Raw genomic sequence first — 23069 nt, 5'->3', positions numbered from 1 at the left:
TGAATAGGCAGCTATTCCTCAGGAACAGACTCCCCAACCCTCCTGTGGCTGTAAGTTACCTAGGACATTAAACCATTTCTCCTGCCCAAATCTCCCCTCTTGAAGCATCTCATTTGAGGGGACTCACTCAAAGAGTTGTATTCCCAGCTCTATCCTAAAGGCCACCATAAAAGTAGAGGTAATGACTCACCTGGTAATTTAATTTCCCAGTAGGTCCTCATATTCGCAGCCCCACTGAACCTCTTGTTCGCTGATTTACTAGAAGGACTCACAGACTGAGAAGTAGTTATATTAACAGGTATAGTGTGTTGAAATTAAAAGATACAAAACAAAATCAGCAAAGGAGGAAGGTGCATGGGGCAAAGTCCAGAGGAAACAGGGCGGAAGCTTTCCAGAGTCCTCTCCGAGTGGAGTCACACAGTATGTACTTAACTCCTTCAACAGCGATGTGTAGCAATGTATGCAAAGTGTGTCTACCAGAGAGGATCACTGGCCTCAGCATCCAAGGTTTTTATTGCAGGCTAGTCATGTAGAGACCCTCTGCCAAACACGTGTCAAAATTCCAGACTCCCAGAAGGAATGCAGATGTTCAACATAAACCTAAGTATATATGTAATGCCTATTTCTCCAGATCTCATGAGCCTTTGAGTCAGAAGATCTCATTAACTCCAACACAAATGTCCCTGGTTCTTGCTCCCCTTTTCCTTATCAAACCTCCACCCGCTGAGCACCATCTTATATTTCTGAGGGTCTCCACTAGGTGTCTCCATGTCCTGCTGGCAACGCATCTGCCCGCTGAGCAAAGCAGTTTCTCCAGACCCTCCTCTGGGTGTGCAGCAAGACATGCAGGAGAAAGGCTCACCTGTTCAGGTGAGAAGGCAAAACCTTGGATCTAAGCATTTTTTATAAGGCTTAGTGAGATAATTCCATCAGCTTTTACTGACAGCCTTCTACGTGCTTCTGGAACACACGCTGCTAGGTTACCTAGACCAGGGACCAGAATCAAGAAATTGCTACAATGCCCCAATCAGACTTGCTGCTCCCCTCTGATGACTAAGGCTTCTTACTGGCTCAAGCGAATCAGCAGATTCCTTCTACCCTTAGGGTGAATTCTCTCCCAGGAAGCTTCTCAGCCTCACCAGCCACTTACAGCTTGCTAGACACGCCCATATATACTTCACCCCAGCCAGGGCATGGCTTGACTTCTTTCCCAGATGAATCCAACCTCCCCTGGGTATATTGATTACACTCAGGCCTGTCTCACCAGTTCACAAATGTGCCCAGACAGGCTCAAAAACCTGCGATAGACCCCAGATAAACCAGTGCGGAGATCCCTCTACTCTGTTTCTCTAATTCTGCAAACTCAGATACTTAACTCACATGGAAGCCCCAAGCCAAGAGCACACCCAACTCTGAGTGTGTTCTAAATCCAGCATAATAATGTTACAATCTGATGCTTTTTGTGAAATATTTCTTCAATTTTCTGTATGAGCATAAATTATTTCTTTAGATTTACATCTAAGATTTTGAAAGGGAGAAAGTGCCATCTATTTATGCTCTGGCTAGAGTGATGAAAGTAATCAACTTGGATTCATCTTCAGAATATAGGTAATTTTTTCAGAGGGTTTTAGTGCATAAATATCTGGAACAAAGAAAGAGAAATAAAGCAATAATTAAAATTGCAATCACATCCTTTGCTGCACCACTTGGTGGCCTGAAATGTTGAGTTCAAATAGCGAATTCCTCCACCTGCTGGTACAAGCTTGTCTCTGCAATTCTCACACAAATCTCAAAAATACAAAAGAGGATTTGTCAGGAAAATGATGAGTGGAGTGAAACTTCATGTGTTCATCTTAAAATGGAAATGTACTGTGATTCAATGATTCAGATACTGTCATTCAAGAGGGTGGAGGAGGAAACAGCACTTTCAGGGAGAAAAATAGCTGTTGTCTTTTGGATGAATACTTCAGCTTCAGGATGAATACAAGATGCTCTTCCCTTCTTGTGAACTTAGCGCTTCAGGTCTGGACTAATTGTTTTTCCCTTTAGCATACTCTGCCTTGTGTTTTCCTGTGAGTGTGGTGCCCTCAGCTAGTTTATAAGTTCTTGGTAAGGCAGAGGCCATGACCTGTATTTTTTGTACCATTAACAGTGAGCACCATACCTTGTATACAGTAGGTGCTCATTCAATAATTGTTTTGTTGATTTTCCAAGTTGGTGAATACTTCCAGTTCCTTCTTTCACCAGGGACATCACCAAAGGGGAATCCTTTAGTCATGGTTGTAACACCTACTCTGGGTTGTAAAATGACCACTCCTAAAACAAGTACAGGGAACTATCCTTAAGTATAAAGGGGAAAGGGAGAGGCAGATAAAGAGAGGGAGTCAGTTCCCAGGGGACTGGGGAAACACTGTGTCTGGCTGCTGTGCAGTCAGTTTGGTCACTGATGTATCCCAAGTACCCAGCACAAGGCTGGACTCATAGTAGATTCTTAACAAAATTTTTAATAAATCAATAAATTAAAATATTGAATTTGAAAAACAGACAGGCTATATTATGCACAACTATGCTGAATGAACTCCAGCCCATCTAACACAAGAAGTGCAAAAATAAAAGCCCAGTATTTGTGAATGAGGATCAGCTTTTAATAAATCATCCAGACTCCATCCTTGAAAAAATTAAGTAGAAAGGAAGCTATTTTCCTCTGTATTATCTGTTTTAAACTAATAAATGCTACCACTCAATTTAGAGTTTTAAAGACAGATGATTAAACAGCTCAGAGAAGTTAAAGTATTTGGCATTTGAGAACCTGGTGTTTGTGATTCCTTCAGTTTACCCCTTAAGGGAACAAAATTCTAAACAACAGTAATATTTGTATGGCACCTATATGTTTTATAGGTAATCTCACGATTAATCAACCACACACAAAGAACAAGTCAAATGTGGACCAACCGTGGTTGGCACAACAGAGGCCCTGGGACAGAGGCCAGGGAGGCTGTCTGAAGTGCACGTCGCATCCTGATTACCTGCTGAAACCTAGTGCTTAGCGCACTTCTCACTTCCCTTCCTCTGTCAGGATTTGCTCATACGTCTTTGCAAAATTTTCCCAGAATTTATCTCCTCATTCATTCCCACAGCAAGGTGAAAGCTTTTTCTGAAACATAAGTCTTGTTGCACCAGTAATAATCCAGAGGGTGAAGCAGATACAAACAGTACATAAACTCAGGTGTGTATGAAATGCAGCTTTATTTTTTTATCATTTGAATTTCTAGTTTGAACCCCCATTCCTCCAGGAAAGGGAAAACCTGATCTCAGTCAATTGGCCCATTCAGTCCAAGCACCAGTGGCAGAGGGCTGAGGGTGGGAAGACCAGGTCTGAACAAGTCTCTCGCTGGGTATTCTCTGAGTCAGCCTTCAGCACACGGGCTTCAGCCAGGGGCTGCCCCACGCCTCCCTAGGGACGGGGAGTCTTTGCGGTCATGGCTAAGGCCCAGCTGCTGAGAGCCTCCAAGCAGGTACTTTCTCCCTGGGGTTTCTGCTGCCTCCCCAGGGGAGCAGGCGCCAGGCTCCTTGCTCCACTCCCCGCCCTCCACTGTGACATCTTCTCACTCCTGGGAGTCTTCTCAGACCCTTGGCCCTCATTCAGTGTGTCTCCCAGACGTTAAGCTAGGCCTGCTTCCAAACCAGGAAGGTACATCCTTCCTTGGAGATTATAAGCACAAGCTAGAGTGGCTCCTCAAGGGAGATGGGGAAAAGGAAACCACGAGGAGAAGCAGGAAATGCTGGCTAATATTTCAAAATATAACCCCAACCCCCAAATTGACGTCTTAACAGTGCTTTTACTGTTTCCTAGCACTTGTCCGCTCATGCCTTGCTTGCACTCAGCCATCTTGGGGAGTGAAGAGGCAGAGAGCGTTCTCCTCACTCAGCAGAGGTGGAAGTCGAGATGGTAAGCGAGTCTCCAGCACATTCCATAACAGGCATCCTGAGACCAGCCGCTGACCGAGGCACAGGGAGAAGACGGGCTGAAATATTTCCAGCTTTTCAGGAACTCCCACTGGACCACACCTAACAAGCCAAACTACCATATTAATGAGCAAATCAGATATGACAGGACCTGAAAGTGCCAGGAAAACCCGCTTACTTCTAGACAAGTCAAATATATTCTTATATTATATTCGTAATAAGCAAATGGTCACAGTCACAACCAATTAGAGATGGCAATGTGGTCAACATGCTGTCAGCAGGTCCTAAGGGCACTCAGTAGTATAAAAATCTGGGCTCTTGGTCATCTTACTAAATATTTAAAGCAGTAGAACCTAGGTAGCAACTTTGGTTGACAGACTCATACATTAAATATACTGAGTGAAATGTACTTAAACACACTCATCGGGCACAGAGCTCAGCTCACCTTTCAGGCTGCCCATCTCTGGAGCATCAGAGCTCATTTGTGGGGCCACTTTGGACCTCAGACATTTCTGTGGATTTCAGAACTGACTTGAAGTAGGTCCAAAGGCCAGAGAACAGTACAAAACAAACCAAGGCAACAGCGTAAGTAGGTCAGCTGACATGCAGCGAGAATTCAGGTTTACTGAGAAGATCCCAGACCTGGCTCAGAGGAAGGAAAATAATACACAAAGATTTGCAAACCTCTTCAGCCCCTTACTTGTCAAGTGATCCTGAGCAAGTGACCTAACTTCTCTTAAGTTCTTCATCTATAAAATGGGAAGAAAAATAGAACTTGCCTCACAGAGCTGGTTAGAGGATTGCACGTTGGGAGCCTAGCCAGAGCCCTTGGAAAATGCTAGTTGCAGTTTAGATGAATCTGAAATGCTGACACCAGCAGCCCTAGTCTGAAAGCTGGTGGCTTCTAACCTGTGTTTGTTATCTGATATCTTTCTCTGCTGGCCACCAGAATGGGGCTCACAGACCTCCAATACAAGGAGCCTAAGTGACCAAGGGCCCGGCTATCCTCACTGTGCTTGTACAGAGGCCACACCTTCCTGGGGTGCTCCTGCCAATGGCTAAGAGAGCATGGGGACTCCTCTGGCCATTGACTTCGGCTCCAGAACTGCCAGTGGCCTTGCTGGACCTTCCTGGACAGAGGGCAGTCTGGGATGCCCCCTCCCGTTGTTCCCTCCGTCTCTCCCTCACTGGGGGTCAGACTTGTATCACAGCCTGACACCCCCAGGCTAACTTGGCTCCTTGCCCAGTCTCTCCCCTACAGGCATCTGCCCTAATAAAATCCTTGCACGTTGAATCCCATCTTAGCATCTGCTTCTCTGAAGAGCTGGACAGACACACTTCCCCCAAGTTCTCTTCTGACAGTAGGAAGCTTATACTTGTCCATAGAGGTCTGGATGGTTTATCCAGCTGTTCACAAGGGCCATTTCATCAGAGCAGCCACGGGGAAGTCACAGCTGAGAAACAGGAATAACACAGGCCCTGGTTGCCAAGGCTGGTGTAAACAGATGTGAGCAACTTCAGTCTCATAGTTTTTCAGGGAACCACAACTTTTAGTGTTTCTAGCCAGGGAGATGCAGAAGGAAAGGTTTTTAAAGATGTAATCTTCTTGGTCAAGTAAAAACTTACCTAGGCCTCAGTGTTCCAGACCAGTACAGAACAGCTGATGTTAGATTTTGAAGGGACCCAGGAGACCAGAAGCTACATGTCACCCAAACTTTGGTTACATTTGTGCACTTTTTGGCCAATCCATGTGCCACTCAAATGACAGTTTTTCTTTAAGTAAATTCACTGTAACTTAAGATTTAAAAAGCAAACTTAGTGTCAGAATGCTAACTAGAAAAGTATCATTTACCATAAATGGAAGACAATGTTATTAAATTTCAGTTAGATGCCAAGACCTGAAGAAGGTATAGAGTCTGGACCTGCTGAGACAAGAGGGAAGAGGGCAGGGCACAGCCATTCAAGGAATGTCACAGCAGTTAACACCAAAATGGTGTAAGATTCAACCCCCAGTAGGCCTTGAGGCTCAAGATGATGGGAGATTTGACTTCTAGTGGATCTTGAGCTTCACTATATGCTCATTGTAATACATTAGCATGATAAATAACACGCCCACAGGTGCCATGACAGTTCCAAGGCTGACCATTAAAGCTCAAAGAGTGGATGGTGGCCCAGTTCCTGGGAATCCCAGCCCCTTCCACGGGGTAGTTGGAATGGCCCTCCCACTTGTTGGCACGTGAAGCTACCGAGCCCATAAAAACTGGCAACACCTCACCTCACTGCCTCTCTCCCTCCCTCATCTTCGTCTTTGGAGACAGCCTGCACTGTCTATGGAGTGTGTATCTACTTTTACTTTAGCCGAGCACCCAACCTCCACACCTCGTGGCCTTTCTTCTGCCTTTTGAAACAGCCTACACTCTATGGAGTATGTATCTCTTTAAATAAGTCTACCTTTACTCTACTGTGGGTAGCTCTTAAATTCTTTCCTGTGCGAAGCCAAGGACCCACACTCGGCGTTCACATCCCAGGGACTCAACCTGGGACACAGCCCTCCTCTCACCCCACATTAGTTTTTTTTTCCTGTATCACTGCCTTCTGTTAAAAATACAGATTAACAAATGTTAAAGAAATGCTAACACCAAAGACTTTCTAGGAAGACCGAAAGAGAAGCAAGAAGGCTGTCTGACAGCGTGATTCACTGTCATTCAAGACTGGATCTCTGGCACACTCCTAAGTCACTTAAGTCACCTCTTTCACGTGGGGTTGGGTGGTCCCTCCCCACAGTCTGTAGTTTGGACATCCTATCATTCAGTTTTTCCTCTTTGAGGGATGTGCAACTCAGGGGTGCAGCCTCACTGACTGGATACAGAATCAAGCAAATAGGGTGTTTATTAGTTCACCATTGTCCTAGGTTTCCAATAAGAATTCATCCAAGTAGATAGGGGAGCTGGGATCCACCCATTTGAAACTGTCTTAAGCAAAACTAAGAAATAGCAAGTTTGCCTTTGGTGTCATCTGTCTCTTCTTTTGCACCCCCTAATTTCTCACTCCCCATCCAGGTACCCAGACAATTCTTTTGCCTTTTGCTGTTCAGAGGTCTCTCCAAGAGTAAGACCTACTCAGACCTTGCCTCATCCCACTGCCCCACTCTACCCTCCAGCTGTGAACTATTTCACATCAACATGTGAATGACTCAAAACTGGCTTAATGCTGTGTCCATCCTAGAGGTCTGCAAAACTGATTTTAAAAACGCTTTTTAAATTATCTTACTTGTCAAAGGAACAGTCCTTTCAGGCCTGGTTATGTTAAGATCAACCATTTTGATGCTGCCCCACCCTCACTTTTAATTCAGGGCATTTCTGGCCTCATCCAGATGGCCAAATGCTCATCCTCGTGTCTCCTGAATGCTTTCCTATGCAGGTCATCAGTGATGCAGGTATTGTATATTGGAGTTCAGTCTCAGCTCTGCCCCACAGGCCTAGAGTCTAAAGCCTGGATGCTGGGATGACAAGGGTCTGGATATTTTGCCAGACCCATGCGATCTGAAGTTTTATTTTTATGGTGAAGGCTGCACTTAGCTTGAGTCAAATAATCCCACCCAGTGCATCATCTCAAAATTATCAGCTTTGCTTTATTATTAACAGTAGAGTCTATAAATCAAAGATTAATAAGTCTATTGTACTAAGATTTGGTGGGGGGGGAGTCAATTCTGGCAGTGAGCTATTTTTGAAATAATAGATTAATATCACTTTTAATTGAAGAAAAAGTCTCTGACAGAATAAAATACCATGCGTTTGCCTTTGCCAACTTTTAAACACACACACATAAATACCTCCAAAGCTGGAGGTGAACAGTGCAAAGATCAGCCCGTACTGCAGATTAAAACAGAATGCTTTGTTTTATGTAAACAAAGCAACCGGCTCAATGAGTTATCCTCCATTGTATAAGGACACACCTTTCTCTCCTCTCTTCCTCCACCCGCCCTCGGTTGAAACACGAGAGTTCGAACAAGTTAAAAAGCCCCGGCCATCTCATCAGCCCGAAGGCCGAACCCCGGGCTTCTGATTCTCACTAACCTGTCTCCACGGATGAGCAGGAGGGTGCTTTGACAAGGCAAGCCCGGGTCTGGGAGTCAAGAAGCCAGAATTCCTGAGTCCTCAAAAACTAAGTGAAAGGAAAGGGGGCGCCCTGGGATTCCTTTCTGAGGTCTGGGATCCAAGATGGGGATGCCCAGGACTAACAGCGACGCGGGACAGCTGCAGTAAGGGTGCTGACCCTCCACGATCCCTTCTGAAGCTTACAGTAGAACGCATTCCATACGAGAAATAATAACAATAACATAGCAAATAAACATCTCTGAAACAAGTTTGCCAGTAACATCCTCCTTGTATCCAATACTCTATAGAGTGGGGAGGCAGGACAAATTTACCCTCCCCTCCCCATTCCGCAGATCCGGAAAGGAGCCTCCGGCTATCTACGTGATCCGCCAAAGGTCCCACCTTCAACCGCCCAGAGGGCTCAGCCCAGGTCCCAGCCCCCAGCCCCCGCCCCATCCAGGCGCGTCGAGCGCGCAGACTCGCCGGCAGGGGTCCCCTCCTTCGCGCCCCGACCGCCGCTCCTACCCTGAAGGAGGGGCCAGGCCTTCCCTCTCTCCGCCACCCCGGCGGGAGGGCTGGAACCTGGGCGGCGCCGCGCCGAGGGGCGGACCCCAAACTTTCCTCCGACTCAAAAGCGGCGAGCGGCGCGAGGCGGCTCCGCCCCTGTCCTGCAGCCGGGCGCCTCGGGCCGCACGTCCGGCTTGCCGCTACCGCCGCCATGGCCAAGCCCCTGACAGACCAGGAGAAGCGGCGGCAGATCAGCATTCGCGGTATCGTGGGCGTGGAGAACGTGGCCGAGCTGAAGAAGGGCTTCAACCGGCACCTGCACTTCACGCTGGTCAAGGACCGCAATGTGGCCACCCCCCGCGACTACTTCTTCGCGCTGGCGCACACGGTGCGCGACCACCTGGTGGGGCGCTGGATCCGCACGCAGCAGTACTACTACGAGAAGTGCCCCAAGGTACGCGCCCGGGCGCGGCGGTCGCTGTCGGGGGGCTCCTTCCGGGGCCCGGCGGGCCCAGCAGCCGCGCGTCGGGGCGGTGTCTGCGGCCCGTGGGAGGAGACCACGGAGTGACTTATCCTTACCCGGCTCCTGGCCCCCGGGAAGTCCCAGGGAGAGTGTTAGGGCGCTGGGTGGGCAGCCCAGGGGACAGTTGGCCCTCTGCCAACACCCCATTCCGGTCTCGGGGGCTCGAGCGCCGTCCCCACCCAAACCACTGCGCTGCCCGCCCCTGGGGACCGCCTGGCGCAGACGCCCAGGACGCCCTTGCCTGTCCTCGTACTTCACAAACTTTGGGGGAGCGTCTACTCTCAAGTCACGAGTCTGTATGCCAGGCACCAGTCTAGGCTCCAGGTAGCGGGCCGTGAACAGAAGGGATGAAACCCCTGCCTCCGGGAAGCAGAATGTGTAGGGAGGGAAGACAGATGCAAAGGTCGTCCTATGGTAATAAGAACTAGGCGGAGAGGAAGGAGAGAGAGGAAGGTGCTTCACAGCCCGTAGAAACTTCGTTGGACGAGACGGGTTGCGTGGGAGTCCAGGGCTTGGCGGGCGCACCGCCTGCGTGCGGTGGAGAGGGAGAGGGAGAGGGGGAGGGAGAAGGGAGGGGGAGGGAGAGGCCCCGCCCCACCGGCACGGCTCTGCTCGCCTCCTCCCCACCAGCTCCTCTGAGTGTGGTGTGGAGCTCTTGGACTTCCTTGATTCCTGCGGCGTGGAAACCGAGGGTCAGGCTCCCCAGCTGAGGAAAGCTGTTCATAGACCACCCCTGCCCGCTGCGCAGGGGCCGGAGTGGACGCTGCTGGGCCCACGGAGGAGCACCTCCTCACCCCGGAGGGTGCAGCGGGGAAGGTGGGGCGGGGTGGATGGAGGAGAACTTGGCAGCGAGAGGGACTGCGTTGTGCAGTGAGGGTGAGAGCGGCTCTGGCAGCTGCAGTGTGGGCGGTTGTGAGTCTTGGGAGAGGAAACTGGAAACGCTGGTTGGAGGCGTAATTGGAAAGTGTGAAAGGTGGATATATTCTGGATGCAGTGGGAAATACGTATAACATTTATTAGGAATTTTTAAAATATTAAAGTATGAAAAAGAATAGTCCATAATCCCAGTGCTCAAAGAACCCCTGAGCAAAAGAAAGTAAATTTTCAGAGTAAGAAATTGCAGCTGTTGCAAAGCATTCAAAGGGAAAGTAACTTCCTCACCCCAGAGGTCTAGGCCTCTTTACCCAAAGGTAGCAATGGCTAAAATATATCCTAGAAAACACTATATATACATATATTTACAGTATTTTTTTATTTGCAGAGAGGAGACTGCACCTTACATTAAAATTTATTTTTTGAGCTTTTAAGCTGGAGATTTGTTTTAGACCCTCACTCCCCAACCCCTCACCCCCACATACACACTCGCCTTGTATGTGTCTCCTCCAGTGATTTAACTTACCTGGTACTTTATAGTTTTCTAGTTCTCTTGCTAGTTTCTGCACTGGGCAAGCATTTCCTGCTTGAGTACAGGTGTGAGCCAGGTATTCTGAGTGATACAAGTGAACAAGACCCATGCCACATATGTTAATAAAGTATCTACTCTATGACAGTCGTTCACATAAACGGAAGGTCCCTGCCCTCAGCGTAAGAGTGGAGCCAACTGGTGTGTCCAGGCTTCTCTCCCACCTCCCCTGCTCTCCAGTAACTGCAGACGAATCTCAGATCTGGATCTCATCTGAATTCCTTCTCAGATTCCATCCCTACATTTATAAGTGCCTGAAACATAACCCAGGTCTCCCCTTATTTCCTTGAACTCAGCGGGTTAAGAACTCAAATCACCACCCCTCCCAGTCCTGCCCTATCTTACGTGTCTCTGAGTTTAATGGCATTGCCATCCTGACAGTCACCTGGGCACAAACTTTAGTCTCACCTCTGATTTCTTCCCGTAATCCCCATTCAGCAAGTTGCCAAATTCTGTTGATTTCTGAAGCTTGCCTTGAAATTACCTGGTTTCCTCCATTCTCGCTTCTCTGCCTGATTGAGGCCCTGGCCTCTAGTCTTCAATGAGGTAGTTCTCTAAGTGGTTACCTTGCTTCCCAGAATTGGTTAAACTGGCAGCATGCAGCTGAATATGGCTAACAGACTTATTTTGTTTGGTTGGTGAGACATCTTTAAGCAATTTTATTTTCCATGCCTTTGGGCGGGACGTGTCCTCTCCAGTTCTTGGCCCAGGACTCCTTGTTTTTCATGGCCGCCCTTACGCATTTATTTTTTCTGCCTGGCTCCTGAATGCATTTGGATTTGCAGTCCCATCTCATTCTGTGCATTATAGTCTGATTAAGCTTCCTAAAGCAGTACATCGTGGCCTCTGCTCAGATGTGTATCACTGACGCCCATTGCCTGCCACAGCCCTTAAGCAAGGATTAAAGACCCTTCTCAGTCCGAGTGAGCCTGTCCCTCCCATCTTCTCTCTCATTACCCTCCCGGACTTACCTTATTCTCCCACCAAACCCGTTCACTATCCGTGCTCTGTTCCCCCCACTTCTGGGCCTCTGCCCACGCTGCACCTTCAGTCGCAATGCCCTTCAGACCACGTGTCTCTGTGCTCAACCCTTGCCTGTCCTGTGAGTCTCAGTTGTGTTGCCTCCTATTCCATCCACCTTCCCAGAACTACGAGGGCCTCTGCTTAATGCTAGGAACAAATTATAATTATTTAAAAAATATTGGTTGTTGTTATGTCTTCTTTATTTTATCATTACAAGCCTTTTGAAAATGTCCATTTTTTTAAAATATATATAGAATATTAGTAATGGTGGTGCATATATATAATTTATAAGGTATATTGGAGCTGCTCAATTATTCTACTACCAGAAGTTTTAAATGTTTAGAGACCACTAAGAGGATGGGGGAGAACTTTGATATTTTAAGAACTTTGATATCCCTAAATATAAGGTGGCCCCCCAATTTATTTATGAGAAAATGGGGAATCACCTTAAATTCTTGTCCTTATAAAATCTGTCAAGTAACAAAGCGCTCTCTCAATTACTTGAATCTTAAGCCCATGCTCATTTGGAATCATTGAAAAGGAGGCAGAGTTAACACAGATGTAGTCATTATTCGGGGCTATGACCTCACTGCGTATGTTGGCTATGGATACTGCATTTATAAGCAAGCTTTTTATCGATCACTAAAAAGTTAAAAGCAATATAAAGTGGTTATATTATAGAGATCATGAAAATACACACAAGGAAGAATAAACAAACTGCCCTGATGTTATACATAAATGGATATTTGTGGCTTGAAATACTCCTCCCTGTGACATACAAGAGCCTGGCCTTGGGGGTGAGTGGCGCCTTGCACCTCTTTGGCCTGTGTCTGTCCCAGGAAAGATGCTTTTTCCCAGCTCACCCAAAGGCATCTAACAAGATAATGAGGCCCCGAATGACAGCGCTATAGATATTCAAACAACTTGGGTAAAAATAATGGTGATGTGCTCTGCAAAGTAGGGTTAGATGACGCGTCGACTGTGCATGTGAAGACTTACAATTCAGTTGTTTCATAAAATGAAAGTGGGAAAAAGTGAAATTTCTAAATTGACACTTTCATATACTATTTTCAGTATATACGTGTAACTAATAGGTTAAATATCATAATAGGCATTTCGTACATTAAACTATATTCATATTTTTTTATATTTTCAGGTTGACGAAATACTTTTCTTATTGATTCTTCCTGTTGGGAAATGGGGGAGCCTCTAAAATTTGAGGTGACTTCGTATTGATACTGATGCATTTACAGATTTCTGTTTTGTGTTTGAAAACAAAAGAGGAACTGATATGGAAAGTAAGATATTTTAAAAGGGGAGGACAAAGTTACTCACTGATCTCTTTCGGTTTTTTTAATTAATAATCTGTGCTTGTATTTTAAAGGGTTTTAGGCAAGTCTGAGCTTTGTACCTTTCACTTTCAACTCTGATAGTATCTCCCTGGCTTTTGCTATGTCAAAGGCAAACAGTTTCTAAACTAATAACGAAACGACCCATTTCGTCAAGAATAAATACCGATGAACCTGAGGTAGTCTTTTGTTATGCTTCATAGACTTTCTAGAATAATTTTAATTCTAAAATAATTAATTATACCATCACTTGCAGGAACAGTTAAGGAGGAATATACGTGGTAGCCATCGGGTGTATCAACTCCTTGAAGGAGTTGTGTTTCCTGGATGAATCTCAGCCCACCCCACCTGACCCTCATTCTGTAAATATTTTACATGATGTGAGCTGTGTCAGTCTGACTTTGATTTACCCAAAATGTATGTTTTTTCATAAGGCTCATGAACAGGGGAAAAAAAAACCCCACAAAACACTGAATCTAATTAGTTGGATGAGTTTGCTTTTTTTTCCCTCCCTGGGGGTAAAAGATATTTTTAAAAGTATTGCCAAACCAGGATATAAAATGGTTTTCCTGAAGCCGGTTATCAGGAGCACTTTCCTGCAGCCCTGGGTGCATCCTACTGGGATCTCATTTGGACCTGAGTTACAGTGGTCTTGCCTGTGTGTTTCTTCTTGGTGACCTTGTGTTTTCATGTTGACGAGTAAGGTTGGCCTCATACAATTAACATGACCTCTCTTTTCTTTGTTTCAGAGGGTTTATTACCTCTCTTTGGAATTTTACATGGGCCGAACCTTACAGAACACCATGATCAACCTGGGCCTGCAGAATGCCTGTGATGAGGCCATTTACCAGGTACGTTGTCTTCACCTTTCTTTCATTCTCTCCCTTTAAAGTTCAAGTTCAATTCAGGAACCTTGGGTATGTCATGCTCAAAAAAAAAAAAAAAACTGAAAAATTGCTTCTATAGGCATGGCTGTCACGAACTATTCGAAATGTGAACTTGGTACTAGAGAACTAGTGGTGTCTCATGAGAATTTTCTTCTACAATCCGTTTTTGACAGCATTCCACAGTAAATTACATTTTAGAAATTAGCACCTGAACAACCTTTGAAAAGTGCTTCAGTCCCTGCTGTCAGAATCACAAGCTTTACTTTGGGCTCCAATCCACTGTTTCAAAATGATCAAAGTTTGACGTTTATTCATATATCAGGGCAACATCTGAAAATAATAAGCTTTTAAAATTCTGTTGTCAGACTTTCTCTATTGCTTAATGAGACGGAAAGCACACTTCCTCTTTATGAGGAGCCTGAGGCCGTGAGCCTAATGTGCTCATTTGTTTTTTATGAATATGTTTAACTGTTTCTCCTCTGAGCTTCCAGTATCTTCTTACCGAGAATAGTCCTGAACCTTTCTGATGTGGTTGAAAGGAGGAACGTGTACTTGCAAAGATGCACTCTAAATGAGAGAATGTTTAAAGCGCTCCTTGTCCTGGGCAGGGGATTGTCCCCTCTTGTGACCAGCTGCTTGTCACTGGGACTGGTCTCCTTCATGTGGGTCACATAGACTATTTCGTATGAGAGAACCATTGCAGCTCTTCTCCACTTCCATTTTCTCTGCTTCCCCCGATATCAGCCGACAAAAATTTACCTCCTTCAAACCAGCATCTAACTAGGTGGGATGAAGTGACCAACCAATGCCTGCTTGCTCAAGGTGCAGACTTACATGTTTAGAATTTTGAAAATCCAAGGTGCTAGCATTAGCATTTGATGTGATGTGCACAAGGACCCCAGGACTCTAATCACCAGGGAACAAATTTGAAAGCCCTTTCAACAATGAACAGAAGCAAATCCATTTTTGAACTCTTAGAAGATTCAGTTATTAAGATTTGTGTCAGAAGCAACTTTGGATAGAAGGTTAGGGATCCAAGTAGGTAGCCCCATGCCAACTGGGGCATCGACTTCAACCATAGTTACATCATATGCATACATTTTCAAATGTGCAAATTATGTTTCTGTTTTAAATAATATTTTATTTCATGGATTACATCACTTTCAGATAAGAGTGCAGGCATTTCACAACAGACCGTCATTAGCCAAGCACAGGCTAGATTATCATCTAGTCAGCATAGGACGGGTTGTTCAGTGTATTTGGCCATCAGTTTCCTCACTGTCAGATGAGCAGACCAAAGTGATCTCTAGGGCTGCAGAGTTTTGCCATGAGTCCACACTGCTGCTAGTGGCCTCTGGCTGTGCGGGTCCCAACACTTTGGAGCAGGGAGCTGGCTGGCAACCAATTCCATCCAAGCCCAAGGTCACAGATGCCCTTTGGCTTCCCACAGTCTCTTATGGACCCCAGAGAGATATAGAGGATTTTAGGCCCATCCACCTGGACCACAGTTTCCCTGACTGCTGTCAGGCCCCAGGTTCTCACGGGCAGTGACTCGCTAACTGGTTTTAGGTTAACAATCTTTGACCTTATTGAGTAAATATGTTGTGGTCATGAAAAGATGAACTTTCATCCTTCCCAGAAAGTCTGACCGCATACTTTTTGATAATTTTCAAAATCCTTTAGTCCATTTAGTGTCAGCTTGGTACTGGACTATTTCTGAAGTTTTGCATGGACAGCACAAAAAATAATAGTTTTAAGAAATAGTAATAGCTAACATTTTTTGAGGAATATCTGCCCACGAATAATTCTAAATGCTTTGTATAACCTCATTTAATTCACAACAGCTCTAAATGAAGTAGTTCCTATGACCTTCATTTTTAAACAAGAGGTGAAAGGAATAGCAAGATTTAGTACCTGGCCCAAGGCCACATAGCTAAGAAGTCGCGATGTCAGCGATGGACATTCAGAGCCCATGTTCTCCTCCAGGCTGGGCTGTGCCGCAGGACCGTGCAGGACCGTGCGGGACCGTGCGGGACCGTGCGGGCTGTTTGCATCTGCAGACCCTCATCAGCAGGGGGTGGCAGATACCAGAAGCAGCAGTGAGGGGGCTGCCAGGACTGAGTTCACAGATGAACCCAGAGGCCCAGCCCAGAGCTTTGGGAAATGACTGTTCTCTCTGATTGTGGGCTGCGTTTGTATCTGTGCCCAATGTTGTCTTCCTTTCATCACCAGCTTGGACTGGATATGGAGGAGCTGGAAGAAATTGAAGAAGATGCTGGGCTTGGCAATGGTGGTCTTGGGAGGCTTGCTGGTAAGTGACCTCGTGAGTGTGTCGTGCTGCCCCGCCGCTGACGCCTCCGCAGGTGCTGTGCCCGAGCACACGGAAAGAACCAAAAGGCTTTCCGGGAGAAGTGTGAGCTGTGACCTGGTTATAGATGTGCTTGTTTTTGAGTCTGCACCGTGCTGTGACCAGTTCTAGACAAACAGTAGTGAAGGGAACTTGAACAAAAGAGACATTGCTTAAAACGCTTGGAGACCTTGCTTCAAACCCCAGAGTTACCAGATCCTTCCTGTGCACTCAAGGGTTTCCCAGGTGGCCCCTTCACTTCACTGTTACTTGGTCACAGCTGCTCAATTCACATGCCTGTGTGGTGTGACCTAAGTTGCTTAGCCATTGTGTTGTTGTCCTGTGCACTTGACAGTTTGCTTTTTGATTGACTTAGTAGGCAATGGCACATGTGTTGTATTATTGGTATGATTTAGTTAATAAATACCCTTTTTTGGATGGATGCAATTTGAGTTCTTTGCTTCATCCAAGAAATGGTTTTTCAACAAATACAGAGGAAAACATTACAAATATAATACCAATGCCGTTACATTAAAAATGTGCATCCCTGTGACCAGGCAGCTCTACTTCCTGATGTCTGCCCCGTGTGCACAAGGAGGTGTGTGAAAACCTTGTTCCAATACTGTTTGTAAGAGCAAAATTTTAGGAATAACCTAGTGTCCACTGATAAGATAGGTAAAGGAACAGCCACATTACAGAATAATATGCATCAGCCCAGGAGAATAAAAGCGCTCTGCATGGGCTTCCCTGGACAGACCTTGCAGAGGAGCAGAGGGTGGGCAGAGGAAACAAGTTGCCCTAAAAGCCACACAGCGTGATACTATTTATGTTTTTAAAACTGTAATATTTCCTGTGAGTATGTGCATATGTAAATCCATAGAAAAAAGTCTGGAATTTGAAAGGCTGAACTGCTGCCTGTGATCTTCCCTAGAGGGGAGTGCAGAATTGGGGGTGGCAACCAAAGAGGATGCTAGCCTGTCTGGAACATTTTCATTGCTTTTACAAGGAGGATGTGAATGTATTAGTTGTGAAATTTAACTTTAATAACAAAATTATATGACCACACATCTGTGCATCAGATTGTAGTCTTTTAGAAAAGATCCCCAAATCTTTTAATTTTACACACACTTTCAAGTGACTAGAAATCCATTTGCATGTGATGTGTTTCATATTGTTTACTCCTCACTACATTAGTTGCCATGTATTTTAACGTTGCAATTAGTCACAGAGAACACTGCCTTTGGGATGCTTGTCACCTTGTGAGGTCGCTGACCGGGTAAATTGGTAGGCTTCCCACGGAGTGGAAGGAAGACCAGCAGGGTCAGTGGCACGCATATCCAAGAGTTTCAGCCAGCCTGCCTTCCTTTTATGTAAAGCCTATTTGTTGGCAGGATTAAACCCACTCCGGGCCGGACAGGGAAGGAGCGAATGAAGCTGGGTAATTCTCAATAGATGACCTGATTCTGTTACCAGACTGAAAAAACTGGGACCCCATTCTCGTCAGGATCTAAGGATAATTTGATTAGGACCCAGGAAAAGACAAATTACCACAGCTCATCGAGAGCAGAACCTGGGGCAGAGCCAGGCCACATGTGCACAGGGATGGAAGAACTGTTGTGATGTCACAGTAACTTGAAGGTCTTGGCCACTGGCCTCTGTGGATCCATTCTAGGACTCCACCATGAACCTAAGTCAGTCTCTTTCTGTTTGATCTAGTTTTCAATGTTTTCAGTTTTAGATCCTACTGTATTTTTTCATTCTCTGTTTCTCTGTTCAAATTCCTGAGAGGGACAGTCTGGCAAGTGTAACCCCTCAGATGGCACCTGGCCACAAGGTAGATCCTACCCAGCCTGCCGATTGGCTGCCCTGGATCAGCTGCTCCGTCATTAAAAGCTCTTGGCTACAAGTAACAGAGAAACTAGCAAAAGCTAGTTCAACCGACAAGTTCATATATTACCACAGAACAAGAACTCCAGACGTTGGCCACTCCAAGATTAATTTATTCAGTGGCACAGTTCAGTCAGGATTCTGGGTCTCTGTGGTTCTTTTGACTTTCCCCTCAAGGAAAAAGGATCTCAGCAGTAAGAAAAATCTTTCACTGCACCCGGCAGACTTCCTAACACCTCTCATTGGATTGTGTCATTGTATATTCGTGCCAAAGCCAAACACCAGTGAAGGAACCAGAATTACTACAATTAGCTTTGAGGTTTAGAGTAGTCAAGCAAGGGTCACTTCCTGGTCCAGCCTCCCTGAAGCATAAGGCCACCTGATGTGTGAACAACACTAGAATTCCATTAGCCAGAAAGAGTCTGCCACAGACGTCCACCTAGTCAGCCAGATGGGTCACATGTAAATGACACGTCTTTTCAAGCAGGGGGCCGCGGAGACAGCTTCCCCAAAAAGGACATTGTGAGGGGCAGACACAGGAGCAGACATATCTAACGCAGGCCAGCTTCCTCATCTGTTCTCACATGAAATGCCAGCATGTACGCAGGGGTTATTTCTGGATGGCGAAGTAATAAATGATGTTTGTTTTCTTTTTTTATACACTTTTGTATTTCCTAACTTTTCTATAGTATTCATTTTATAATTAGAAAAAAAAAGTGTTATTTAAAAAAAATCAGTACCCACTGTGCAGCAGGCTCTGTGCTTTAAAATACAAATATGGTTTCTCATAGAAAAGTGTTTGTGGCCGCCATGTTTTTTAGAGACAGACTGGAAATTGTGACTCACCTTGCTGACTGCCTTTTGCTGGTGCTGTTTCCTTTAGCCTGCTTCTTGGATTCCATGGCAACTCTGGGACTGGCAGCCTATGGCTATGGCATCCGATATGAATACGGAATCTTCAATCAGAAGATTCGCGATGGATGGCAGGTATGTGAGCCACATTTAAAAATTTTGTCATTTAAGTACTTTGCCTTCATGGTGTTCCAGGTGATTTATAATTTATGGACATTTACCTTAGAGCCCTACTCATTTCTCTGGCATTTGTTTGAAATCAGTGAATACCATCAATCTTCCTGCTTTAGGGTGTAAGCTCCCTGAGAGCAGAGGGCCTGCCGGCATCATTCCCCACCAGGCCCATAGCATCTCGTCCAGTGCCAGTCTCCCAGGGGTGCTCTGAAGATACTTATCACCCACTGCCTGACTGTGGACCACCTATAATGTGCGATGTCCTGTCTCTGCAGCACGTAAAATGGAAGAACATAGCTTTTAGTTCATGATCTTTCCCAGTAGCCCTTTATGGTAGGAAACATGTCACCATTTTTGTGAGACAACTGAGGTCCTTAAGAGGAGACGCTACCTCAGATCACACCGCTGGCAAATATGATTTTGTGTCCCCAGATTTCCAGTCCACATTCAGTATTCTCTTCTACACTCGAGAGTCTTGCCCTCCTTAACATGTCTATCTGACAAGATGCAGGAGCTCAGTGTTCTAATTTTTTTTTTATAAGATAAAAGCAGACCATCTTGTAAACTATTATAGCAAATAAGTCTGGCACATATTTAACATTATAGCACTCCCTAGAAAATTGCACAAATAGTAATTAATCCATACAAATGATTCTCATTTTATTTTTATATAACCAAACCAGATTCTTAAGTATTTATTTCTCTTTGTCTTTGATCTCTCTTTGAGCTACAGTTAGCCCTAGTGTTCATAGTTTTCCCGGATGTGATTTGAATTTTTTTCTCTCTCTTTCTTTGCACCATGCACACACACCACTGACAACATTTCCAAAAAGCCTGAGCTCTCCGAGCCCCTCCCACACTCCCAAGAGTCAGTCCAAGGGCAGCGCGCTCAGGGATTGAGTGGGGGGACCTAGACTGGAGCCATGCCCAGGAGAGAAAAGGGTCACTATCCCACTCACATCAGCTACATGGTTGTGCTTACAAGGGAGAGAGCTGATGAAAATTGCACTATCTGGGAAGATTTTTAAAGGTTGATGGACTTTCAGTTTTTGAAGGCTCTCTTCAAGGAATATTTGCAGTAATAAAATGTTCATTGTGAACTCTCTCCCTCTTCCCCTCAAAAATAATTTTATCACTAAGTGCCTTGAACTCTAGTGGGGATCGTTGAAACCTTATCAGGAATCGTCCTCTATGAAAATAACTGGTCGCTGGGAGGAAGATGGGGAAAGACAGTTGCGACAGCCTCGCATTAAACTTTAACAGTCACACACTAAAGTTCTTCACGGAAAGGCACTGACAGTAGATATCTCAGAGTTGAATCTAGTGGTATCTGCTTTAACCTTCTCTCTTAGAACCCGTGCCGAGCCTGCTGTAACTAGTCATGCGCAGTTCACAATACCCAGCACGCTTCTCGTGACCACTGTTGAATTCTCAGCGTTACCCAGAACATTGTTCAATTTTTGGTATCATCAGAAAGCAAAGTTTGTTGACAGCTCCTGCTGTTTGCTCACTGGTTCATATCCTGTGCATCCCACAGTTGAGGGGAAAAGCAGTTCTTAGAATTCAGCCACTGACAGGTCCTGAGCTGACCCCTGCTCCCATGCTGGCTGCGTACAGATGCTTTGATAATTCCTCTAGGAAGATGCCGGTCCAGCTGCCACCTGCCCTCCACCCTACCCCTCAAGACGGGCATGTTGCCCCTGACTCCACAGACCCATGCTTGCTTTGTCTCAGCTCCTTTTCATCTGGGATGTTCAGCTCCAAACAGCTCACTTGAATGTGAATGAAAGCTCTTCTCCCATCTGGCCCCGCCCCTCTTCCTGTGGCTCAGCAAGTGAGGGCATTCAGCGGTCACTGGCTACATGGAAGCCTAAATGTACAGACCGATTTGTTAATTCGTTGGAAGAAACCAAGGTAGAAAGGAGATTTATCATCATCCCACAGCTTCTGTGGATTTAGCAGGGGTGGCTGGGGGCCATTCTCTCTCCTTCGATCTGTTCAGACCAGCTTGTGTTTATGAAGTATCTATTTTTCAATTTATCTTAAAAACAGACTTTGTAACATTGAGGGAATTATTGACTGATTCCTTGCCAAATCAGGAAGAGACTCAGTAAAGAACAGCAAGCTAGGAATTCTTTTCTCCTATAGAACTTGTTAACCCAATGAAATTAAAATCAGCCATTATTTGGCAAGGAGAAATCAGAGCAACATTGGATGGCAGTAAGAGTAATTGGCTGACACTATGAGGACAGTATGGAGGTTCCTTAAAAAACTAAATATAGACTTACTGTATAATCCAGCAGTCCCACTCCTGGGCATGTATCCAGAGGAAACCATAGTTTTAAAAGACACATGCACCCCAATGTTCATAGCAGCACTATTTACAACAGCCAAGGCATGGAAACAACCTAAATGTCCATCAACAGATGACTGGATAAAGAAGATGTGGTATATTTATACAATGAAATGCTACTCAGCCATTAAAAAGACTGCAGTAATGCCATTTGCAGCAGCATGGATGGACCTAGAGATGATCATATCAAGTGAAGTAAGTTAGACAGAGAAAGACAAATATCATATGATATCACTTATATGTGGAATCTAAAAAAAAAAAAAAAAAAAGAAAATACAATGTCTATTTACAAACCAAAAACAGACTCATGGACATAGAAAACAAACTATGTTACCAAAGAAAAAAGGGCAGGGAAGGGATAAATTAGGAGTTTGGCATTAACAGATACACATTACTACGTGACTATATATAAAATAGATGACCAACTGTATAGCACAGGGAACTATATTCAATTTCTTGTAATAACATATAATGGAAAAGAATCTGAAAAGAAAAAATATATATATGTATAACTGAATTGCTTTGCTATACACCTGAAACTAACATTATAAATCAACTACACTTCAATAAAAAACAAAAAGTCATTAAAAAAAAAGTCATTAAGGGCAGAAGAGAAAAAAAAAATGAATAATTGGCTGACGAGTCCCTTGTCACTTAACAGTGTGTCCTTAGAGGAGCAAATGCAACCTCTGACTTGTGCAGGAGGCCAGGACCGGAGCCCAGACTTTCTTCTATGAGCATTTCATGCTGTTTGAGGGCAGAACAGTCTGATTCTGCCAAGTTTTTCAGCAGAGAATATGTTGTCAGCTCTTCTGTGCATGTGATTTTTGAGAGGAAAGCTGTTTCTCCCTCATCATCCTCCTGGTTTATATAATACCCTAAGATGTGTTTTACAACAGTCCTGAGCACTGAAATGAGGCAGATAGGCCTTGCGGTTCTTTCCTGTTACAGGAAGCAGTGTTCACATTGACCAGTATTTGAAACCCAAGTCCTGCCCTTGCCTAAGGGCAGCATGAAGTGTTTTGTAAGTTAGGGTGTTTGATCCTTTGTGGATATTCTTACGTACTTTTCATACAGTTTCTAGTTATTAACACAAACTAGTGGACTCAACCAATTTCTTCTTTTTTCAACCAATTTCTTGTCAGCTGATAACATTCTATGCTTGTTAAAATTTTAATTGTATTTTTTTTGTTGTTCTCTTTATGACTGGGATAGAGGAAGTCTAAATTCTGAATTACAGTTACTGACTTTGTGTCACCACGTACCCGCCGGCCACATGTTAAGCGGCCAATTTTTAAATGCAAAATTTCAGACCCCACCCCAAACTGACTGAGAGTCTGCATTTTAACAAGATTACCGATTAACTCACATCTAGCTCCTGCCTTCCCTGGGCCTCACCCTGCATCTCATACATCCTCTTGCCTCCAGCTGCTAACTCTAGACCTTCTATCTAAAGATGTTGTCTCTGTGAGTCCCCTTTTCATTCGACACGATGCAGGTAGTTAATGGGCAGCTTACCGGCATTCCTGATAGAAAGTTATGATCAGTGTTTGAATAAATGGATGTTTGCTTGTCAGGCTGTTGATATGAATGCTTTGTCTAATATCCCAAAAGACAGCAGCTGTGTTTGTTTCTCTCTCTC

The 23069-nt window shown here is 45.0% G+C and overlaps 1 protein-coding gene across 4 annotated transcripts in view; it reads left to right on the top strand.

Annotated features, from left to right (window-relative positions):
- The first annotated feature begins 8677 nt into the window (after positions 1-8677).
- The window catches only part of PYGL (glycogen phosphorylase L), a 55474-nt gene continuing 41082 nt past the window's right edge, over positions 8678-23069 (top strand). For 3 of the 4 annotated variants that reach the window (XM_032482014.1, XM_032482016.1, XM_032482015.1), the window contains exons 1-4: positions 8782-9024; positions 13677-13778; positions 16047-16125; positions 18932-19035. In XM_032482014.1, coding sequence (XP_032337905.1) covers positions 8782-9024; positions 13677-13778; positions 16047-16125; positions 18932-19035 — 528 coding nt within the window. Of the gene's footprint in view, positions 9025-13676; positions 13779-16046; positions 16126-18931; positions 19036-23069 lie in introns of all 4 variants that reach the window. The other variant, XM_032482013.1, reaches the window with a different exon arrangement.

Source organism: Camelus ferus, chromosome 6 (genome assembly GCF_009834535.1).
Source record: "Camelus ferus isolate YT-003-E chromosome 6, BCGSAC_Cfer_1.0, whole genome shotgun sequence".
In the NCBI taxonomy this organism is placed as follows: Eukaryota; Metazoa; Chordata; class Mammalia; order Artiodactyla; family Camelidae; genus Camelus; species Camelus ferus.
The sequence above is the reverse complement of the archived record's forward strand: the minus strand, read 5'-3'. Positions and strand labels throughout refer to the sequence as shown.